The sequence below is a fragment of the Chiroxiphia lanceolata genome, chromosome 26 (genome assembly GCF_009829145.1).
Source record: "Chiroxiphia lanceolata isolate bChiLan1 chromosome 26, bChiLan1.pri, whole genome shotgun sequence".
Lineage (NCBI taxonomy): Eukaryota > Metazoa > Chordata > Aves > Passeriformes > Pipridae > Chiroxiphia > Chiroxiphia lanceolata.
Genome location: NC_045662.1, coordinates 1,448,354 through 1,471,875, shown reverse-complemented (window position 1 = coordinate 1,471,875; position 23,522 = coordinate 1,448,354). Strand labels below are relative to the sequence as shown.

Below are 23,522 nucleotides of genomic sequence, written 5' to 3'. Positions count from 1 at the left end.
CAGCTCTCCCCTTTAACCAGCTGTGCTGAGATTTGTCATTTGAAGCACTAAAATAATGCTAATTTAAGTGGAGCTTCTCAGCATGTGAGTGTATTTAACTGCCATTCTCCTCCAGACAGTGATTAGATTAAACCTAATTCTTTTTAAAGATAGAAATGTCAGTGTTAAAATCAGTAAAAAACCCTGAAAATCAGTGGTTTACACCCTTAGATGAAGGTCAATATTTCAGGCTGATGGTCACACAACACCCTTGCTTAAAATGAAGCACAAGTGGCTGGGGTGGAGGGTGGCACAGGTGACAAAGGCTGGAGATCTGGGGACTCATCCAAGGAAAAGGAACAGGATTCCTGGGCAGTTTGGCCACTGAACACAAGATCTGGAGTGTAACCAAGAGTTTCACAGCACTCTGGAGACCTGGCAAGGCCCTGAGCAGCACCAGCCCCCCGAAGGTGATGCCAGACATGACAGAGCTCCAGCAACTCCACAGGATTCCCAAAGAAAGTGTGTTTTTTACACCCCCTCCTGAACCTTCAAGAGTAGCTGCCTTTGAGATTAAATGATATTTAGGTAAAAGCAAAACCAGAGAATGTTTTCTGTTGCCTTTCAGGCCTGAATTTCCCCAGACAAGTGATGCCAGTGCTGAGGTTTCATTTCCAGTGGACTCAGCCCCTGCTCCAACAGCACAGACAGCCCTGAGCTCCACATCACCGTGGGGAGAAGGGGCTGGGCCAGCACATCCTTCTTGAATTCACAGGAAAAATACCCAGGGACCTAAAGGGACCTAAATTCCCTCTCATTTTCCTGCCACTCACAGCTCTGTGTGAAGATTTACTTACAAAGGCTCAACACTATCAGTCACAACTGATATTGGGAAAGGCTGCACGTGCTGATCAGCAACATTCCTCCTGGGAATCTGCTCTGGAGGAGCCAGGGAACTCTCCCAAGTGCTCATTCCACACCCCATTTCTCCACAGAGTTCCTTCCTGTGACTCTTGGGGCTGCTCTGGACTGCTCAGAACTCGCTGCTGGAATCCAGGGGATTGTTCTGCTCCAGCTGGAGCTCCAGCAGCTCAATCCTGGCTGACCAGGTAACCAACTGATCCCCAACAAACAGCCCTGGCACAGGGATTTACCAGGCAAACAGATTTCAGGAAACACAGATGACATTTTACAGCTCAGCAATAAATCACCTGCTGACACAACTGGGAGCAACTGGAGAAACAAAAAGCTCTGTCTCAGTTTCATAAATTAAGAGTTTGGCTGAAAGAAGCCTTCAGGAGCCATTGTGAATCTCTAAGAGCCATTGTGTATCTCTCTAAAATATTGAGAGAGACATATAAACATCTGGTTTTTTTATTTAAGGCATGAGATAAGTACTTGGTTTATCTCAGCTATTTAAATGCTAAATTAATTCATTGTTAACGAACACATGGGCTCCCTATTTTTGCTGTATCAGACCCTGGGATTACTATATTTTGTAACTTTATTTACAGTGTTCTTCTGAATAACATCTAAATGTAACATTTAAAACACATATCATGAAAACCAAGCCTTGATTTGGTGTTCTAATACTTTTAAAGTGCTCGACCCAGCTCTGGTTTCTGCAGCGTTGCTCCCCGTAGAAAATTTAAAACACTTAAATCTGAAAAGCCCCCCCTCATCACCTTTGAGGTGTTAAAACCCTTCCCTGTGGGTTATTTTACACTCAAACCCACAAAAATCAAGGCCAGTTTGTAAAAGCAGCCTCAGTGATATTTCTCCCCAAACCCCCAAGTTCTGACAGGCAGGGAAGGGGAAGAGGCAATGAAGTGTTGTAGGCAAAAGGTGAATCCCAAAAACGCCAGGAAAAGCTCCAGTATCCCAGCAATGCAGGGAATTTGGCACTACAGTGACTGCAGGAGGTGACCTGAGTGCCCAACAACCCCCCCAGCACTGACCTCTTGAAGTGACTGGCCAGGACTCCCACCAGCTCCCCGATCCTGCTGTCGCTGGAGGGCTCGGGGCTGAACAGGCACACGATGAGGTCCTTGTTGTCCTTGGTGTGGAACACCACCAGCTGGTCCTTCCCGTTGGAGACGCTCAGCCCCACCAGCTGGGGGCAGAAGGAAAGCAAGAACAACCTTATGCCCCATCCCTGGAATGTCCAAGGCCAGGCTGGATGGGTTGGAGCCACCTGGGCTAGGGGAAGGTGTCCCTGCCCATGGCAGGGGTGGGACTGGATGGGCTTTAAGGTCCCTTCCAACCCAAACCATCCCGGGATTCTGGGACCCTGACACTCAAAGGACATGTGGATGTGGCCCTTCAGGACCTGGTTTAATGGTGACCATGGTGTTGGCAGCTGGACTGGAGGATCTTAAAGGGCTTTTCCAGCTGGAATGACTGTGTGACCTGGGACAGGTAAAACAAGGATAGAACAAGAATATAAACCATGAAGCCCACAAAGCCCTGATGATTCCCGTGGTTAGGCCTGGATTAAGGTCTGGCTGTTCTGACAAAATAAAAAGGTGTGGGGGTCTGGTTTGGGTTTTTTATTTTCTGCTGTTTTCTTTTTGTCTGGGAAGTGGCTGCACTTGGCTCAGCAAAAGCTTTGGCATCATCTCACAAAGGAAAAGCAGGGAGTTCCTGGGGGGGCAATGTGGGTGCACAGGTTATTCAGATGAACATCAGAGAAAGCAGAAAATGAATCTGAGCTGAGGAAACAAAGGGTAAGGAGGGGAAAAAGAAAGCATCAAAAGGCAAGGACATCAAACCAGAGAAAAGAGCAAGGAAAATAAAATAAATGCAAAAATGTAGAATAGAATAAAATAAATAGAATAAGTAGAATAAAACAGAATACAATAAAATAAAATCAAACAGAATAGAATAAAATAAATAGAACAGAATAAAATAAATAGAATACAATAAAATAAAATGGATAGAATAGAAAAAAATAAATAGAATTTAAAAAGGAAGTAAAAAGTTGAATTAAAATAAAATAAAAAGAATAAATAAAATTAAAAAAGAAAAATAGAATCAAATAAAATAAATAGAAGAAAATAGAATTAAAAAAATAACAAATAAATTAAAATAAAATAAATAAAATAGGCAAAAGGATGATGAGTACAGAGAGGACACAGAAGAGCTCCCCCTTCCACTAAAGGGCCACATGACTCCTTTGGGTCACCCAGAGATCTGCAGAGAGAAGTCACATCCTCCTACAAGTGAGAGGCACCCATGCACCATTTTTTTGGAAATCAAAGTCTCATTATTCCTTTCCTCAAGTAAAAATGCTCCTGTGGAGCCCCAGAGCCTGTTGGGGGGTGAGCACCAATTCCAGCTGGACATTCCTGACTCCTTTGGACCATGGATCCCACCCAGGCCCAGGCTGGCCCCTGGGTTTGGTTTAACACTCACGACAGATTATTTCCAAGAAATCTGTTCCAGCTCTGCCTGTCTCACACATCCCAGAAAAGCCCAGCTCAGCCAACAGCCTGTGCCCTGTTCTTGGGATGAGACACTTCCCGAGGTCTGAATCCCTGGGATTTTGTTGGTTTGTTCCCCCAGGAACTGAAGGGCAGCAACTGCTGACCCTGGAACCCCGGGCAGGGACCTCCTGTGAGCACCAACCCCGGCACAGGGGAGTTTGTTCTCTGCCCAGGCTCTTCTTTCAAAACAAGCTCCACTTCATGCACAGGCATTAACAGCTGCCTGGCTTTATAGTGTCCCTTAAAATTAATTTGCATGCTTAAATACCCTCCTGTGAGCACAATAGCACCACGGGGACTGCTGCCATCGGGGTTTTAAATGTGCAGCGAGTGTGAAAGATGAACAAGTCGCAGTGTCGGATTTGAAAAGGCAATTTAAACATTAATTATTCAACAGAACCCTGTTAGGAGTCCAAGAGCCCTTCAAAATTCCTCCCATTTCACCCCTCCCCATAAGACTCTCTGAACAAATCAATGCAACACAAAAGAAATCATTTCAGAGAAGGTGCTTATCTCAGTATTTACCAACACTAATATTGGCTCTGCTTGAAGAGCAGGAAAAAAACCCCTCAGCTTCCACAGAACATCCTTCATTGTGCTCCCACTGCACGGTGCCTGCAAGAGCCTTTCTGCTGCCTGGGTGCCTCTTAATTCCTCTCTGCCATTATCTGTTTGGTTTTAATTCAGGTTAGAACAAAAAAGATAACTGTATATTGGTACTTCTGAGGGAACTGCATGAGGAAAATCCACAGGGAAAATTCCCATGGAAAATCCCCCCAAAGCAGCATCTTCATCCAGAGGGGTCGAAAGGGAAGGTCCTGCTGGTCATGTGCACAGAATGACACAAATAACAGAGTCGTGGTCTGGTTTGGGTTGGAGGGACCTTAAAGAACATCCAGTTCCATGGCCAGGGACACCTTCCACTGTCCCAGGTTGCTCCAACCTGGCCTTGGACACTTCCAGGGATCCAGGTGCAGCCACAGCTACTCTGGGCAACCTGTGCCAGGGCCTCCCCACCCTCCCAGGGGAGGATTCCTTCCTGCCATCTAAGCCAAATCAAAGCTGATTTAGTTTCCAGCCCTTCCCCCTCGTCCCAGGGCAGAGCCCTGAGCAGGGCTGTGCTAAACCACGTCCAGGCAACCCCAGCTGAGGGAGATGGGGAGGGATTTCTGCAGCCAAACCCAAGGTTGTGGTTCACCAGCCACCAGCTGACTGTCTCCGGTGAGATTTCCATGGAAACACCACCCCTAAGGGTGCTGCTGTGCTGACAGGGAGCAGGGAAAGGATCTTCACCTCTGCCTGTGGGGAGGGTGATCTGTCCTTCCAGAGAACACACACCCAACGTGGGACAGGGCTGGCACACCCAGACACATCCCCACTGCTGGGATTATCACCCACCAGAAACCTTCACAACATTTCAAACAGCTGTTCTTGCCCCAAAAGGGAAGGAATCTGTGTCACTAATCAGCCACTTACTCCACCTCCATTCCACTGGAAGGGCTGCCAGGACAGAGGGGATCAGGTACAGGGAAAAACAGGGGAGAGTGTGCAAGGCAGGCTGGAGGTGAAAGACAATGCATATACAAAGCATCTGTGACAAAATATAACTACAAAAAGGAACAAACAACTGCATTACAGCATTAATTGCCAGAGTTCAACTTAGGAAATCCTGGCAAAAGAAATACAAATTGAACGGCTTCGAATGGAAAGGGAACAGGTTTGGATGTGATACGGGGGGAGAAATTCTTCCCTGTGAGGGTGGGGAGGGGCTGGGATGGAATTCCCAGAGAAGCTGTGGTTGCCCTGGATCCCTGGAAGTGTCCAAGGCCAGGTTGGATGGGGCTTGGAGCAACCTGGGACAGTGGAAGGTGTCCCTGCCCATGGCAGGGGGTGGCACTGGATGGGCTTTAAGGTCCCTTCCCACCCAAACCATCCTGGGATTCTGTGAAACATTTCATGTGCTGTGTGTGAACCAAATACTTCCCCAAACTCTCTCCTCTTCCCACCTTCCTGCAGCTCAGAGAGGGCTCAGTCCATCAGCCCTGGCCCCACGGCCCCACTGCTGTGCATGGGCAGGGTTGGGAATGTTCCCCAGGACCACAGTGCAGGAGGAGCAGGTAAAAGGAGAGGCTGTGGCCAGCAGGTAGAAATTTAACACCCCTGAATTCACCAAAGCTTGTTTTGATCCAATTTCCACTCTGGAATATTATTCTGACACTGGAGGAATCAGCAGAGGGTCTTCTGGACTCCTTTCCCCTGTGCCCAGCACTCCAGGAGCCCTCAGTGCCAGGGATCCCTGCTCAGGTCAAGGAAACCAGCCAAGAATCCCTGAGGTAGGTTGGTAAAGGGAACAACTGCAGATCTCCAAATAAAGCTGATTTATATCTACAGGCAAGAATTCTAAGAGCAAGAGGCTCATCTGCAGAGCCCATCAACTGCTTTGGTGCCTGAGGAACTGCAGAGCACCCAGAGAACCAACACACAGGCAGCACACAGCCTGTGCTCCACCTCTGCAGGAAAGGATATTCTACTTTAGACACACCTTTTTTTGGTGAAAAGGCAATAATTACTGCCATTTCTGAGTAACAGATACTCTCCATGTAACCCCAAACTGTGTCTGACTCGCCCACCTCCTGTAATTTTTAAGGCATTAAGGATTTCAGAGGGAAATGTTCAGGCTGCCAACAGTGAGCTGGGCTCCTGCTGTTGGAAATCTCCAAGCTGCACCTTTAAACCCATCAGGCACGCAGGTAAAGCAGACATTGTCCTAAACCTGTGATAAATACAGATTTACCTACAGCTGCTGACACAGCAAGTGAGCTGCAGTGGCCTGGTCACTCTGGGAAGGGTGAGGATGCAGGAATCAGCAGTGGGTGCCCAGCTGGGGCTGGGGAGGGCACTAAACCAACACCAGGGGATGCAGCCTGAGCCAGTCACTCCCTCCACAGCCTGCAGAGGAGATTTCACCCTCACCCTAATCCCATCTCTGCCCTCTCAGCCACACAGAGGTGCCAGCTCTGTCATTCCTCCGAGGGCAAACATCCCAAAAACGTGTGCCTGAGCAGGAGCCAGGTCCTGCAGGGGGGAGATAAACCACAGCAGAGCCACCTCGGGCTGGGGGAGATGAACAGCAGCTGAATCCCCCCCTCCAGGGTGCTGAGGAGCAGAGAGGAGGTGCTCCCACACCCTCCCAGCCCTGCTAATCTGCTGCCTCGGCCCCAGCAGCTCCACCCCCGAGGCCAGACCTCCCCCCAGTGCCAGATTTAGCTCTGGTGAGATTTGCATTAAACATGAACAAATACAAATAAATAAATAAATTGCAGCACCACAGGAAGGACCAAACAAACCCTCAGAGACACTGAAATAGTGCCAGGAGCTGCTGTGAAATGCCAACCCCCTTATGGGGCCAGGATCCTGCACACAGCAAGTAACACTGAAATAGGGAAGGAGTAGAAATGTGTAAGAGGCAGTTTGGGGTTTAGCTTTTATTTTATGCACTGAAATTAAAAGCTAATATGATATAAACCACAGAATCACAGGATATGCTGAGTTGGAAGGGACCCACAAGGATCCTGGCTCTGCACAGGACAACCCCAAGGATCCCACCATGATGCTTTGGTGCTGTAATAACTGCACTGTAACTGTTCAAAAGGCATTAAATATATAAAAAATTGTCTTTTTCCATTTTATGGGGATGAAAATGAAGCTGAAGAGTAGCTGCACTGCCCTGAGAGAGACTCAGAGGAGGTTCCCCAGCCCTTGTACTTACGTTGTAGAGGGGGATGGTCTTCATCACCTTGTACTGCCTCATAGGGTCCATCTTATACAGGTGTCTGTCAGTGATGAAGATGGCTCTGTCCTCCACCTTGTTAAAGCGATTGACCTGGGGGGGAAACCATTTTCAGCCCCACTAATCACTGCAAGAACATCCAGAATGAAACTCTGCAGTAATGAATGTCCCAAACTCACACATGGGTACACCAAACTCCGGCAGAAAACACCCAGAACTCATGCAGTGAACACCCAGAACTCACACAATGAACACTCAGAACTCACACAATGAACACCCAGAACTCACACAGTGAACACCCAGAACTCACACAATGAACACCCAGAACTCACAGAGCTCCCAGACAGGTTTTCTCCACAGCTCTTGGAACAGTGGAGTGGGAAGACGGGCCCTGTAATCCCATTTTACAGAGGAACGTGGAGCCTCAGAGCAGCAACATTCCCAGTTCTCCAGTGGAGCTCTGGCACCCTGGGGAAGTCCAGGGATTCACTCAGACAAGGACAGGTGCTTCCCCCAGCAACAAACACTGAACCCTCAGCCCTGTTCCTTCGTGACACCTTTGGCACCCCAAAAACTCCCCAAGGAATCCTTGCCCTGCAGAGCTCAGGGGGCACCAGGGGCTGGGACAGCCCAGACCTGAGGCCCATCCTTGTCCTGGGCTCTGTCCCTCCATCCCTTGTCCCCAGTCCCTCTCTAGCTCTCCTGGAGCCCCTTTAGGCCCTGTAAGGGGCTCTCAGGTCTCCCTGGAGCCTTCTCCTCTCCAGGTGAACCCCCCCAGCTCTCCCAGCCTGGCTCCAGAGCAGAGGGATCCAGCCCTTGGAGCATCTCCGGGGCCTCCTCTGGACTCTCTCCAGCAGCTCCCACGTCCCCCAGGCTCTCAGATGCCCCTCAGTGCTAAACAACCACAAGACAGGATGTAAAGTTTTGTCAGAAGTGCATCAGAAAGTAGGACACAAAGTAGAAACTGTTTCTGAGTGAGGCAAAAGCAGAGCCATCGGTGCATCACAGTCACCGAGGTATTTATTAATCAGCTGGGAAGGGGAGACAAGGGTAAGATGTGATAAATAGGATCTTCCAGGGTGAAGTCAGGAGACAACGGGAGAACTTAAATATTCTCAGTCAACAGGCAGCAGAGTGACAAAGTTCAGAGCAGATAAAGGCAAAAAAATGCAAATTGGGGAGCTCTGTGACAGCTTTACATTAACAGCACCGAGCCAGAAAAAGTAAGTGAGGATGATTTCAGACAGCTCTGGAGAGATCTTGGCACAAACAAGCCTGGCAACTCAAAATAAGCAGAGTGTTGGCAGGGATAAGGATTAATACGGGAATAACGTCCTGGATGCCAAGGGCTCACCTGGAATAGCTGGGAAAGCACCGGGATGGGGAGTGTGAGGGAGACTCTGAGAGTTCAGAGAAGGTGAAGAACATGACTGAGGGCCTGGGAAGTCTCACAGCAAGACATGCTGAGTAACTGGGATTATTTTAGGAAGCAGATGAATGGGAGGGAAAAAACCTAAAGGCTCTGAAACACTGAATGGCCCAGAGAAAGTAGGTTAGGAGGGCCTGGTGCCACGTCGAGGTGTTGGAGCAGAGCAGCACGGGCTCCTCAGACTCCTCAAACTCTGGCTGTGCAGCTCAGGGCTCAGCACCTGCTGGGTCCTGGCAGCTGAACCAAAGGCTTCTCCAGTCCTTTGAGTCTGGGATCTGCCCCACACAGAGCTCAGATGATTTATTTTAACTTTTTTTTTAGAGTCTGATAACGTCTCCTGCTCACTGCCATGGCCCTGCTGGTGTGTTGTCTGTGCCCACCCCCAGCATAGAGCCCACGGTGACAAACAGAGCAGATTCAGTGCTGTGACACCAGGGCCACCTCAGAAGGTCCTGTGGCTGCTGCCCAGGAAGCAGGGATGGAAAACATGCTCAGCTTTCACAGAATCATAAAGGAAGGAAAAGGCCTGAGAGCATCCCCAGCACTGCCAAGGCCACCACTGACCACGTCCCCAGGTGACACATCCACAGGGCTTTTAAACCCCTCCAGGGATGGAGACTCCACCACTGCCCTGGGCAGCTGTGCCAGGGATGGACAGCCCTTTCCATGAAGAAATTTTCCCTAAAATCCAACCTAAACCTGCCCTGGCACAGCTTAAGGCTGCTTCCTCTTGTCCTGTCCCTTGTTCCCTGGGAGCAGAGCCCGACCCCCCCCGGCTCCCTCCTCCTGTCAGGGGGTTGCAGAGCCAGAAGGTCCCCCCTGAGCCTCCTTTGCTCCAGGCTGAGCCCCCCCAGCTCCCTCAGCTGCTCCTGCTGCTCCAGCCCCTTCCCAGCTCCGTTCCCTTCCCTGCACACACTCCAGCCCCTCAGTGTCTTTCTTTTAGTATTTCCACTGGACCATAAATTCAGCTCCAGAGATGTTCCAAAGGGGAGGTCAGCAGCTTATTTCACCTGAGAAGCAAATCCTGATTGCTCCCAAACTCCTGCCCTCTCAGCTTTTTCCAAGCAACCACTTTGCTTCAGGTGCCTTGTACAGCTACAGCTTATTTATGTCAATAAAACCTGCTGTGGTTTAGGTAAAAATTTAGGTAAAAACTGCCATGTTGGGGAGCAGACCCAGAAAGGACTCAGACACATTGCAAACCCACTGTTGTGTTTGTAGGAGTAAGGACAGGCCTTATGTTCTTAGCTACAGCTCATTCCCTCCTGGAGAACAGCCCTTCCCAGCATTGTGTTCTCTGCACCTTCTGGGCATTTTGTATTTATATCTTGTTGATCCAAATACAAATCAGTCCTAATTTAAGCTTCTTGACAAGCTTATGGGGGAAATGAAGGTCTGGCCTAGAGCTGGAAAATCTCCAAGTAAGTTTTTCAGGTCTCTGTCAGCAGCCTCTGGACACCGCAGGGCATCAGCCTTCAAGAGCTGTTCCTCTCAAGGGAGCTTGGTGCCACAAGTGACAAGGGAAAAGTGGGAAGAAAAGCCTTATTCTAAGAAGAAAAAAAAAAAAGAGAATCTGTTGTTTCCTAGGTGATCCAACAAAACCTGGAGGTTTGCATGAAATATGCATTTGGTTTCCTAAGGCAAAAATCTTGAAAATTTCCTTTGAGAAAGTGAAGAGCACCACAAATGCCCAGAAAAGATGGATTTTTCCACAGGCAGGAATGACCTGCTTCTACCTGTACCTACTGAGAGGAAGCAACCACAAAGCACATCCACCTCCCTCCAGTGAGGCTTCAAAGCCTCTTCAGAGCCCTTCCATAAAAACAGCTCCAAACAGAGCCACCCGTTGTTATTCAGCTCAAGCTGCTGAAACTGGGACCCCACGCACTCAAAGCTGAAGAAAACTTCACCAGCAGCTCTCAAAACTTGGAGAGCAGTTCCTGGGTAAATTTACTCCCTCGACTTAGAACCATTTAGGTTGGAAAAGCCCCTCAAGATGATCGAGTCCAACCTGTGCCCAATCCCCACCTTGTCCCCCAGCCCAGAGCTCTGAGAGCCACAGCCAGTCCTTCCTTGGACACCTCCAGGGATGGGGATTCCAGCCCCTTCCATTGCCTGACAACCCTTTCCATGAAGAAATTCCTCCTGATCTAGAATCTTCTAGATTCTTCCTGAAGAATTCACTAGATCAGCTAAAAAAAGTTCTGTCTCGAGGAATTGAATGGTGAACCAACATCCTGTGTGTATTTAAACATAAACATGTTTAAATATGTGAGGTTGGGTTTAACCCCTGTCTGTTCAGGCTGTCCAGTATTGAACCTTTTAACATCTTTTCTGTTCAAGGAAAGAAGTGTTTTAGACTGCAGTGATCTGAGAGTTCAAAGAGCAGCCCCTGCCACTGCTGGGGACAGTGAAGAACCAGCTCACACGTGGCTTGGTCACTCGGGACCTCACAGAAGCCACAAAGGAAGGCAGAAATCAAATCTTCACCCCAGCTCACCAAAGTGCCCTCTCATTCCCCTGCCCAAGGCACCAGCAGGAACAGCACCATTTTTGCCCAAGAATCCTCAAATAAGCTGAATCATGGAAATACCCCCTGGATGAACTTGAGCAGCTTTATTCTTAATGCTGCTTGGTTCAGGAGAATTCTTTGAGGGAAGCAAGGAAAACACCTGACAATTAATTACATTTTCATCTCTGTAACTCATTCTTCAGTTCCCTGCTAAAACTTCCCATGAAACAAATTTCAGCTGAGAAACAAAGAGCCAATTTGTAAATGCACAACCAACCAGGTTTAGCATCAGGAATGTGACAAACCTCCCCCCTGTCCCCTCTGACACGGGCCCAGCCTGCACGTGCCACACCAAGTGCCACCCTGTGCCAGTGACATCTGGGAGGACACGGGGAAGTTAAAGCTAAAAGGAAGAAACCTGATGATTTTCTTTACTAAAAATGAAAAGGGAATAAAGCAATCAGGAGAGATCCCCCTGCCCTGAGGCACACCCTTGGACTGCTGTTGCTTTGGGGTAAGAAGAGAATGTTACAGCTTGTATTTTTGACAAGAGAAAAACTTCATTTTGAAGAGACAGCTTAGGATAGAAACTGTTCCATGTGAAGGGCAAAGGAAGGCTGATCCCAGGGTAAAGGCTGTGCTCCTGCAGTCAGTGCATGGGGTCACTCACACAGTCTGCAAATCCAGGGCTCAGACTGAAGCCAGAACAGAGGACCTAAAGGAGGGCATTGGTTGGAAAGGCAAAGGCTTAAATTTTCAAATGTCAAGTCCTTGTCTTGTTCCCTTCCAAAGCTCAGCATTGTTTGTCCTCCCTCCTCTGTTCACTCCAGGTTTGCCTGGATGTTCCTTGTCCATACAAGAAGGAAGACAAATGGTTCCCTCAAGAAGATGTTGCCTCCAGGAGTGGTTTGGATGGTTGTTTGCATTTGAGTTGTAACATGGAGATGTGCTGGAATCACCAGGCTCACAGATCCCACAAAGCTGCAGTGCTGAGATCACGGAATCATGGAATGGTTTGGGTTGGGAGGGACCTTAAACTCACCCAGTCCCACCCCCTGCCATGGGCAGGGACACCTTCTGCTATCCCAGGTTGCTCCAAGCCCTGTCCAAGCTGGCCTTGGACACTTCCAGGCGTAGGGTTTCCTTACTGATGACCCCAAAAGCTGTGCCAAGGAATCCCTAACTGAGCAGACAAGTGGGGGATCAAGCCTGACCTCTCTGAGAGAAGAAAGCAACCAACAATTTAACCTTTCAAAAGATCAAAAAACCCACAAGATAATTTAAACCCCACAAGGCTGCAAGTCTGTAACCCTGCAGCCTCTGCAGTATTTCTGCTTTCAGCTGAGCTGCCTTTTTGATGCCCCCACAGTCAGCTAAAGCTTTGCCTCTGAAAGCACTGACAGGAACCTTTCAGGCTCAGGAGAAATCCACTTGCTGGTGGGGAGCACCTATTCCATCCCCAGACTGCTTTTACTGTTGGAGTGCTGGGACCTCAGTGCCAACAAACCCCAAATGGATCCTCCCAGCACAGGAGGCGCAGGAACACGGCCCTTGGAATGCTCAGGATTCCTGCATTCCTCAGGAACACAAAACTGCTGCTCACACTCTTGCCTGAGGCAGGAGCTCTGTCCTTGCAATAGGGAATGGGATGAGGATGGATCTGGGCTTCAGGAACCTGCTTTGCCCTGGGCTTGCACAGGGGATTGTCCCTGGGAGCTGAACCAGGAGCAGGAGGAGACACACAAGGACTTAACAGCTTAAACGTTGTGTAACAGTGAGCAAGGGAAAACTCCCCCAGCAGGTACCCAAACACCACACACAGAATGAGGGATTCCATTCCCAGCCAAACCACAGTTCCTGTCACCACATTTCTGAATATTGTCCTTTTTACATTCATCCCAGTTCAGCCAGAAACAGCAACAACTGGAACAGGTTCATTAAATGAATCAGAAGATGAATTATTTTGTTTTCTGCCTAACCTGAGAAAAGCCAGAGGGAAACTCCCCTTGTGTTTCCTTGTCCCCAACAGAGCCCAAGTGCTGCAGGGTTGTAAAGAGGTTTGGATTCAGACCCAGCTGATCCTCCTCCAGTCCTGACACCAACATTCACCCAAACCACTCATCCCACCAGCAAACCCTGTTCTTACAGAGAACATGGGAACAGCAACAAATCACTCCACTGAAATATTTCTGCCTGGAAAGCAATTAGAGATTTCTATTTTTATAAACACAAATCACTGTTGAATAAACAATACAACTCAATAATGCCAGCAAAGTTTTATAATAAAGTGAGATTCTATGCTGCAGAATGAATTGTGTTGTTACTGTTAGATATAATATTTGCAGAATCATAAAGGGTAATTATGCACATAGGGACCAACTGCAGCAGCACATTTTTAGAAATAAAAAGGAATAAAAATATACAGCTTTTTAAAAACACTGGAATATCTGCAAACCTGGCCTGCCACTGAAATTGGCTTTGTAAAATTCAAACTATCCTTCCCTGACAGACATTTCAAACCAGCATCATTAGGAGCTACCATAAAAATCAGGCAAGCATGTTTTTCTAATTAGTTCGTTAAACCTTCCAACCAAATTAAGAAAAAAACCTCAATTCTGCTACAAAAAATGTCAGACCCAAATCAGTTGTGCAGAATCAGACTCATGGAATGGTTTGGGTTGAAAGGACCTTAAAGACCCCTCAGTTCCAACCCCCTGCCACGGGCAGGGACACCTTCCTACAATTTATTCCTGTCTCTGACATGAGGCTCCAGCAGCCACCCAACCCAATCCATCCCAACTCAATCCAACTCAATCCTATCCATCCCAACTCAGTCCATCCCAACCCAACCCAATCCATCCCAACTCAACCCAACTCAACCCAACCCAACTCAACCCAACCCAATCCATCCCAACTCAATCCTTCCCAACCCAACCCAACCCAATCCAATCCAACCCAACCCATCCCAACCCAATACAACCCAACCCAACCCAACCCAACCCAACCCAACCCAACCCAACCCAACCCAACCCAACCCAACCCAATCCATCCCAACCCAACCCAACCCAACTCAAAACAATCCATCCCATCCCAACCCAACTCAATCCAATCCATCCCATCCCAACCCAACCCAACTCAACTCAACTCAACCCAATCCAATTCAACCCAACTCAACCCAACCCAACCCAACTCTTTGGTGCAGCAGGTGCTGAGGGACCACCTAAAAATCACAGTTCCTTGGAACATGACTGCTTTGACCTGCTGCCTGTTCAAACATCCCTGGGGTCACTCCCCTGCCCTTGGCTTCCCAAGGTTTCCCTGGATCCAGGGAGTTCCCTGCAGCCCATGTGGTACCTTGCGGACGTGGCAGGAGAAGAGGACGTTCATGTACTTGTCCTTCCTCTTCAGCTCGTTGGCCACAGGGACGAAGGAGCCCGTGCTCTGGGGGCTCTCTGGCTTCTGGAAGAGCAAACACAGGCTCAGGACCCTCCCTGGGGACTGAGGGAAGGGGGGATGGCAGTGACCAGGCTCCCTCCCGCCCGCGCCTCGCCAGGGCGTTCTGTGCTTTGTGAAACCAAACCTCCACTGAGCAAACCCTTAAAGGAAAGAGAGCAAAGGGAAGCCATCAAACCTGCCCAGGTTTGTTCCTGTTCATTCTATGCCTTTTTCCACTATATCCAGCATTTTAGTGTTCTACTGATGTCTGCCTTGGCCCATTTCAGAGCTGATGGCACTGCTCACCACTTTCAACTGCTGGTGCTGCCCAGAACTCAGAAAAATCACTCCTGGAGCAGTGGAAGTCAAGATTCTGAACTACGTAAACCCATTTACACGGGAAACCTCAAAGTACTTCTCCCTCCCAGGAAACCAACAGTCATTTTTCCAGATTTCCACCCTTTTGGCCCCTTTGTCCCAGGGATTGTGCCAGTCCCTCAGACTCACCAGTGCGATGTAATTCCCCTGCCAGGCCCTCTGGAGGCCAATGTCAGCTCTGTGACCCTTCAGCACCTCCATGGCAGCCACCTTGGCCCTCAGCTGGGGGAGGACTTCTGGTGGGACGCTCCGGATGAGCTCACCCGCTCTCCACCTGCCAGAACACCCCAGTCAGTGCCACAGCCTGGACCACACCCTGGAGGGACTCCTGCTGCCACAAGGACCCCCCTAAACAGTCCTTCCTTAGAGCTGGAAATGCCAGCTGACATTCTAATGCCACAGATCATCTCCAACCTGAGAGCTTTGGCTGCCAAACTTCCTCTCCCACACCCAGAAGTCAACTCCTGGTGCATCTGTTTGCAATAAAGAGTTTCTAAGCCCATTTTTTGGGCTCGTTTACAACATCATTCTCCTTTAACAGCTGAATTTGGCCCTTCAATTCAAACCTGACCAACTGCACCACGGAACAGCCCATCCACTGCCCCACACCACACTCCAGCCTTCAGCAGCAGCACCACCTCTCCAGGATTAATGCTATAAAAAGACTTTTAGCAACTAAAACTCTGTAGTTATGGTAATTGTGCTTATTCTGAAAGCAGGGCTCTCTACCCAGACAGGCTGTGGGTGGATGGATGTCTCTTTTTCAAGAGACAGCTGGGGAAAATAACAAAGCTGACTTGATCTAGAGCTGGTGGTAACCCCTCCTGCAAACAGATGGCTGGATGGGAGATCTCTGACAGCCCCTCCAGCCAACATTTCTTTTGTTCAGCCACTTTCAGAAATTCATAATTTTTCGAACTGGAATTATAACTACTTTGCCTGAAGCTTCCCAGAGAAAAAAGTCACTGGCCTTTAGATACCAGGAGGTTTGATAACAGTACAAACACCTTTTCTGCCCACAGAACATGGGTGACCAGGGGAACATTGCTCAGTTCACTGCAGGAAAACACTGCCTTGCTGCAAGAAGCCAGGAAGATCCCTTTTCTCTTTCCCCTCATCCTACAGCAGCTGCTCTTTCCTTTTAAAACCAAGCAGAAAGGCCAGAAAGGGGCCAAGGAAGAAAATACAATGTCCAGCCTCATTAAATGACTTGGGGCAACCTGGGCTAGTGGAAGGTGTCCCTGCCCATGGCAGGGGTGAAACTGGATGGGCTGTAAGGTCCCCTCCAACCCAAACCATCCTGTGATTCGATGAGATTCTATGATTTTATTTTATCTTATTTTAATGGAACGTTATCTAGTGGAAGGTGTCCCTGCCCATGGCAGGGGTGGAACTGGATGATCTTTAAAGTCCCTTCCAACCCAAATCATCCTGTGATTCGATGAGATTCTAAGATTGTATTTTATCTTATTTTAATTTATTTTAATGTAACATTATCTAGTGGAAGGTGTCCCTGCCCATGGCAGGGGCTTGGAACAAGATGGTCTTTAAAATCCCTCCCAACTCAAACCATCCTGTGATTCTACACTGGTCATTCACTTGAGAGCTGGACTTGAAGATCCTTGTGGGTCCCTTCCAACACAGAACATTCTGTGACTCAGCAGTAAATCTCTGAAACAATAAATACCTGCTCGGCCAAACCCACTTCACCTCTGCCCCCCCACGATGTTCTCAGTGCTCTGCCCGAGGTTTCAGGCCCCAGCAGCAGCTGTGGGGTGAGGAGGGCGCAGGTTTGGGGTGTACCTGTGGTAGATGGCCTGCAGGGTGCAGGTTTGGGGTGTACCTGTGGTAGATGGCCTGCAGGGTGCAGGTTTGGGGTGTACCTGTGGTAGATGGCCTGCAGGGCCTCCTCGAAGCGCCGCAGCACCTTGGGGGGCGTGGGCCACTGCACGTTCCTGCCGCGGTCCCGCAGCAGCCGCACGTTGTGGAAGCGCCGCGAGACCTCCCGGATGTAGGACTTGACCTTGTAGCGCCGGTAGTGCCGCAGGATGGTCAGCGCTGCCTTCGTCCGCCGGTAGCGCAGCCGGGCCAGGGTGCCCCTCCAGACCTGAGCCAGGGGGGGAAACAGCTTTAGCAAGGAGCAGCAGGATGCTGGTTTGCTTTTCATGCTCCTCTCACAGCGATGAAAGCCACGGGTTTATCTCAAGGGAGTGACTTCCCAAGCAAATCCAGGTAAAACGCTGCTGGAAAACACCACTGAGATCCTGGCACGTGGACCCGCTGGAGAGAGTCCAGAGGAGGCCACGGAAATGATCAAAGGGCTGGAGCACCTCTGCCATGGAGAGAGGCTGGGAATGCTGGGGGTGTTCCCTTGGAGAAGAGAAGGCTCCCAGGAGACCACAGAGCCCCTTCCAGGGCCTAAAGTGCTGGAGAGGGACTTGGGACAAGGGATGGAGGGACAGGACAAGGGGGAATGGCTTCAAACTGCCAGAGGGCAGGGATAGATGGGATTTTGGGAAGAAATCCTTCCCTGTGAGGGTGGGGAGGCCCTGGCACAGGTTGCCCAGAGGAGCTGTGGCTGCCCCTGGATCCCTGGAAGTGTCCAAGGCCAGGTTGGACGGGGCTTGGATCAACCTGGGCTGGTGGAAGGTGTCCCTGCCTGTGGCAGGGGTGGGACTGGGTGGCCTGGAAGGTCCTTCCCTTCCAACCCAAACCATCCCATGATTCTTTGCTAATTTACCATCGAGAACAATTATCAAGAAACAATTTTAACTGATTAAAAAAAGCTTGCTTTGAAAATAGTTTGGGAATATCTGTTCTGTGGAAAAGCAACCAAACATGCAAAACAAAGGACATCCCCCCAAGCTTTGGGATGGGGACCAGCTCCACTGGCATCACTGAGAGTTGTGTTTGTGCCTGGAGGGCACCATAGGCAGGTTCTGGCCTTCTCCTGGCACCCCATGCCAGGGTGGTGGTGCAGGAAGGTGCTCCCATGGCAACCAACTCCTAAGGAGAAGCCCCCAAGCAGGAGGAAGGAGGGCTGGGCAGGGGAAGCTCCCATCCCATAACAGAGGAACCCAGCTGAGCACTCTCACACCTCCCAGGGGATCCCTGCCCTCCTGGACCTGCCCTCCAAAACAACCCACCCAGCCAAGACTGGGTTTTGTTTCCTTGCAGAAAGTAACTGGAGGGGTAACGAGCCTCCTGCACCCACGGGGAGCTTCCCTGCCCCGCCAGCTCATTTCCCTCTTGAGAAACATCCCCCAGCAATGGTGATGAATATCAAGCCTTCTATTTACAGCAGAATTCATTAATTACCCGAGGCAGTTTTCAACACGACAGTTGCTTGAGGAAGCTGAAGTCAAAGGTTCCCCTGGCAGCTTCCCTGCCAGTGCTGCCATGTGGCTGAGGAAGCTCTGGGCAGCAACCAGAGCAGGGATGGGAGGGGCTGCTTTTCCCCAGACACTCAAAGAGAAATCGAGATTTTGGGTCCCAAACTTTCAAAACCAGAGGACTTTCTTCGTTTAACCTCTGTCAGAGTAACCTCTCCTCATCCTCCTTTCCCCACTGTCCCTGTGTGGGATATCTCCTGTTCCCAACAGACATGATCCATGGAGCTCTGGCAGGGCCTGAGGAGTTGCTTCAGCTCCAGGAGGGCTGGAGAGGGGCTTTGGACAAGGGATGGAGGGACAGGACACAGGGAATGGCTTCCCACTGCCAGAGGGCAGGGTTAGATGGGATAGTGGGAAGGAATTGTTCCCTGTGAGGGTGGGGAGGCCCTGGCACAGGTTGCCCAGAGAAGCTGTGGCTGCCCCTGGATCCCTGGAAGTGTCCAAGGCCAGGTTGGACGGGGCTTGGAGCAACTTGGGCTGGTGGAAGGTGTCCCTGCCCATGGCAGGGGTGGCACTGGGTGGTCTACAAGGTCTCTTCCAACCCAAAGCACTCTGTGATTCTGAGAACAACCAACACACACAAGGTGACCAAAGGCAATGAGCTCCTTCACAGCCCCAAGCCCTGCCAGGGCTGCTCTCCAAAGGTGTGGGAATAGAGACCATTGCAGCACTTGAAGGGAAGAGCTGGGGAAGCCAGGCTGGACACGGGACAGGGAAGGGAAGGGTCAGAGCAGGAAGCCCAGAAAGCAGCCCCTGTAAGCAGGGCAGAACCATCACTGCTGGACTGAGCAGACCAACAAATCAGCAGGGAGACAAAGCAGGAGTTACCCAGTGAGCACAGAACTTCCACCCTGTGTGTGGATAAAACACTACAGAACACTCTCCTCGTTTATTCCTTGAAGTCATCAGACTGACTGAGGGGAAGCAGCATCCCCTGCACCACACATGCTGTGCTTAGCAGCCACTTTGAGCACCCTCAGATGTGACTGTGGTTTTAGATCACCATGGAAAGGGCACCAGAGCTGCTCAGAAGCTTGAGGCCTCCTGCAGCCACAGGATAAACCTGCCTTGCACAGGGCCTGGAGTGTGTGTGAGGCTGGATTTAAGCTGGCATTTCCCTGTCTGAGGGCAGAGCATGCTCACAAACTCTGGAATTTGACAGAATCACCGACTAGAACCAAACAATTGAGTATTTAAAAAGAGCACTGGAGTAATTTGTGCCCCTTGTTAAAGAAGAGCAAAGAAGACTTGGATTGCTTGAGATTGTTAAGCAGATTCCTATGAGCAGTCATAAAATGTACCTGTAAGGGATGTATGGGCAATAAGCAGGAGCAACTGGCTAAAACCCTCTTGCTAACTTCTCATTTTTTAATTTAATAAGAACAGAAATGAGGAACAAAGGGGTCCAGGTTGCAGAGAAACAGCCTTTGAGTGATAAAAAGGATCTCCAGAAAAGAACCCACAGTAAATCTGTGTAAGCTGATAAAGACTCTGCAGGGCTTCACTTCTGCCAGCTTTCCCCCAAACCATTGTGAACCGGTTTTTTAGACACAGAGCAAGGTCTGGATTTCACTGCTCTGGGCTCTGGAGGGAAGTCTCTCGCTGTGGGTCCTCTCTCCACCAGCCAGGACAAAGGCTGAACAGATTGTCCCGATGCTGGATCAGCTGCATCACCACAGAAAGCGGCTGCACAGCAAGAGGTGTCACAATTTGGCCTCCCAAATCCAATTATCCAGCCCAGGCAATGCCCCCCAGCTACACACAGGGAAGTATTAATGAACAGCACGGCCTCAAATCAAGTTGTCATCGCTGGGTAACCTCGGCAGGGCCTCCCCAGGAGCCACCACCAGCACCTCCTGAAGGTGAGGAGACAGTCAAAGGTGAGAACAAACTTCTCCCAGGAATGAGGGACAAATATTTCCCTGATTAATTGTTTTTCTGGCTTGGTGGTTCTCTGAATGAGCCAGGGCTCATTTCTGCTTCAAGCAGCCCCTCAGTAACTCTGAGCTGCCCGATGGTCCCACAGACACTTCCAGGAACACAGACTGTCCAATCCCATGGACAACAGGAGGCATCAAAGCAGCAAAGTCCTTGTTGTGCAGGCACTTTGTGCACTCTGAGTTGTGCAGTTGTGAGCAGAGGGGCACAGACAAGACAGAGGGGGATCACAGAATCATGGAATCATAGAATGGTTGGGCTGGAAGGGACCTTAAAGCCCATCCAGTCCCACCCCCTGCCATGGCAGGGACTATCCCACTATCCCAGGTTGCTCCAACCTGGCCTTGGACACTTCCAGGGATGGGGCAGCCACAGCTTCTCTGGGCAACCTGTGCCCCAAACCCAACAGAATGACCTGCACATCCAGGGTTTTACTTCCCTTTGCACCCAGGATAATGTCCAAGGGATTTTCACACACAGTTCAGAAGGGATTTAGCAGCTCACCTGCATCACCTTTCTGAGATCTGACCAACTCTCAGCTTCCACTTCAACCCAGCCACTCCCCACCTGGTGGTTTCAGTAGTTTTTAGCAAATCTTGCAGGGTCTGGACAAACCAGGGCCAGCAGAGCCCTCATCCCTCCCACAGGCAGGAAGAAATTGATATTCCCCTTCCCCCCCTCCTGTGGCTTTCCCTGCTGGTTACCCCGGCTTCCCATGGGAATGAGGCTAAAGATGTCCTTGTCTGACCTCCTGAGGCTGCCCTGACAGCTCCTGAATCCCGAGCCAGCTCCCAGCAAACCTGACAGAGGGGCAGCAGACTCGGAGAGCCGAGTCCAGGGATCTTTCAGGAAAAATCAGCCGCGGGGCAGAACGAGCCTCAAATCAGAGTGACACTGCTGGAACGGCTTCAGCACGAGCTCCAGAGCCATCTGCCTCCTCACAGCTCCCAGTCCCAGCCAGGCACAGCAGGGACAGGACACCAGAGGGATCTGGCAGCATTCCAGGGGGCTGAGGAGGTGGAGATGTGAGCAGGGCACTAGGGAGGGAGTGGGGGAATGTGATGGATCCCCAAAAACCCTGTTTGATGACAATTTTCAAAGTCATCCAGCCAGGGGCAGACTCCAAAGCAATGGATCCTGCCATTGATTAGCACAGAGCCCTGTGACCAAGCAGGAACAAGGACTGGATTGTCCCCACAAGGGGAGTTGTCCCCACAAGGACACCAGGCAGGGCAGGTGGAGGAAGGGAAAAATCAGCACAAGGTGTTGGCTCCACAACGTGCAGGCAGGGAAGGGACCCACGAGCAAATGAAGCACTCAAGAGCAGAGACATAACTGTGATTACATTGGAAATGGAACAAAAAGGAGCTTTTAGGCCCCTACAATAAAACAGAAACAACAAAGCAAACAAACATTTCCCCCATCCAGCCCCACCCACGGTCCCTTCTCATCTCTTTCAATACCTCTGCCTTCTCTGTGTTTCATCCTCCTGAAGGTCAGGGGAAGAAAAATTAAGAGGAGAAACGCAATTAGGAGTAAGGGGCCAGGAGAAGGGATAGAGAGAAAGGAGAAGGTTGGAAAAACTAAGTCTGAACACCAGAAATTCAGCTGAAAATGCTGAACATTACAAAGAGTATTTATTTCTACAGCTGCTTCTAGTAAGAGAGTTCCTTGCTGTTCCTGCTTCCCTCTCAAGAGGTGATCCCAGAGGTGATCCCAGAGGTGATCCCAGAGGTGATCCCAGTGGTGATCCCACTCCTCCCAGTGCAGCAGAACTGAGACTTGCACAGAAAGACCCAAACCCTTCACTCAAACCAGGAGTCACATCCCAGCTTAGGGGAAGCACTGATTATTTTTTTTGATGAAGTATGTTTAATTCACGTGGGTTTTGATTAAAATTTAATAAATTAAGTGTCAGATGACTGGCAGGGGAGATCTGAACGTGCCTTTAGAATCAGCTTAAAAACCTCAGTGAGCTTCTAGCAGAGTTTCTGAGATGAAAGAAGCCTCACACAGATCACGTCCATCACCTCAGCACCACATAAATCCTGCACACCAATCCAGGCACTGCAGGCCTGGCTGCACATTGCAGGCTGCCTCCAAGCTCTGATTCCCCATTAAAAAAAGGGGGGGAAAAAGGAAGAAAGAGAGGAAAACAATGCCATAGGCCCTGCAGAGCACAGGGAAAGCCAGCAGAGCAGCCAGGGTGGGCCCAGAGTGATGGGATTGCCTCTCCTGCACATCTTCCATGGAAAAAGGGATAATCTAGATTTGACCTAAATGCTGCAATCTCTGCAAACACTGAGAAAACCCACACAGCCCCCAGTCCAAACACATGAGCAAGCAAACCAATGCCCAGAATGCAGCAAACAAACCCAGCCTGTCTAAATGAAACCCCAGTGCTGGATTTCTGAGCAGTTCTACAAAGAACCAACCCGTGGAAAAAACTCCTTCCTGCCCCACACACCTTCTCCCTCAACCAATATTTCATGTGCCCCTGCCCAGGCTGCCCCTGCAGGCAGCCAAGCTGGGAAGGATAAACCAAAAGCCCATCATTCACAGTGGCAGGAACCTCCCTGCCCAGCTCTAAAGGCTCTCACACGGGCAGAGTGATTAAATATTTACGTCCCACACGCTGGATAAATGTTCAATCCCAGTAAGCTTTAATTACCCCAGCCCTGATTGCTTCCAGAGGGTCATCTCCCAGGGCAGGGGTGTGATGGAGTGGCTCACACCCCCCTCAGCACCCACTGCCTACATCCACACCCCTCAGTTTGTCCTCTGCCTTTTCCCCATTGGAGTGAATTTGGATCCCATTGGAGGGAAATGGTTTAAATCCAAGCCTCAACAACCAGGAATCAAGAATATCCTGAGCTGGAAGGAGGTCACCGAGTCCAACTCCTGGCTTTGTCCAGGACACCCCAACAATCCCACCCTGTCCCTCAGAGCATTGTCCAAACACTCCCTGAGCTCTGGCAGCCTTGGGGCTGTGACCACTTCCCCTTCCATGGAAGGGAGATGTTGGGAATAAGGAGAGAACTTTATATAAACAGCTGAGGACTGCCAAAGGTCCTGGATTGGGAAGCACAGAAGTTTGCAGTCACCAGAACAAGGCTGCTGCCATCAGAAGGAGGCAGGAACCTTCTCTCATCTCATGGAAATTCAAGGTAGAGGTTTTCATGCT

At 50.0% G+C, this 23,522-nt stretch overlaps 1 protein-coding gene and 1 long non-coding RNA gene across 5 annotated transcripts in view; one reads left to right on the top strand and one right to left on the bottom strand.

Annotated features, from left to right (window-relative positions):
* MYO1D (myosin ID) overlaps positions 1-23,522 on the bottom strand; it is a 148,587-nt gene that overhangs the window by 53,155 nt on the left and 71,910 nt on the right. For all 4 annotated transcript variants that reach the window (XM_032711465.1, XM_032711467.1, XM_032711468.1 and 1 more), the window contains exons 17-21: positions 16,892-17,115; positions 15,138-15,282; positions 14,550-14,654; positions 7,234-7,347; positions 1,938-2,092 (exon numbers count right to left, since the gene is read on the bottom strand). In XM_032711465.1, the coding sequence (XP_032567356.1) occupies positions 1,938-2,092; positions 7,234-7,347; positions 14,550-14,654; positions 15,138-15,282; positions 16,892-17,115 (743 nt within the window). The remainder of the gene's footprint in view (positions 1-1,937; positions 2,093-7,233; positions 7,348-14,549; positions 14,655-15,137; positions 15,283-16,891; positions 17,116-23,522) is intronic.
* On the top strand, positions 1,429-21,938 carry LOC116798839. Its single transcript, XR_004360952.1, has 3 exons — positions 1,429-1,517; positions 9,075-9,082; positions 21,927-21,938. It is a non-coding gene; the product is annotated as an uncharacterized LOC116798839 (long non-coding RNA).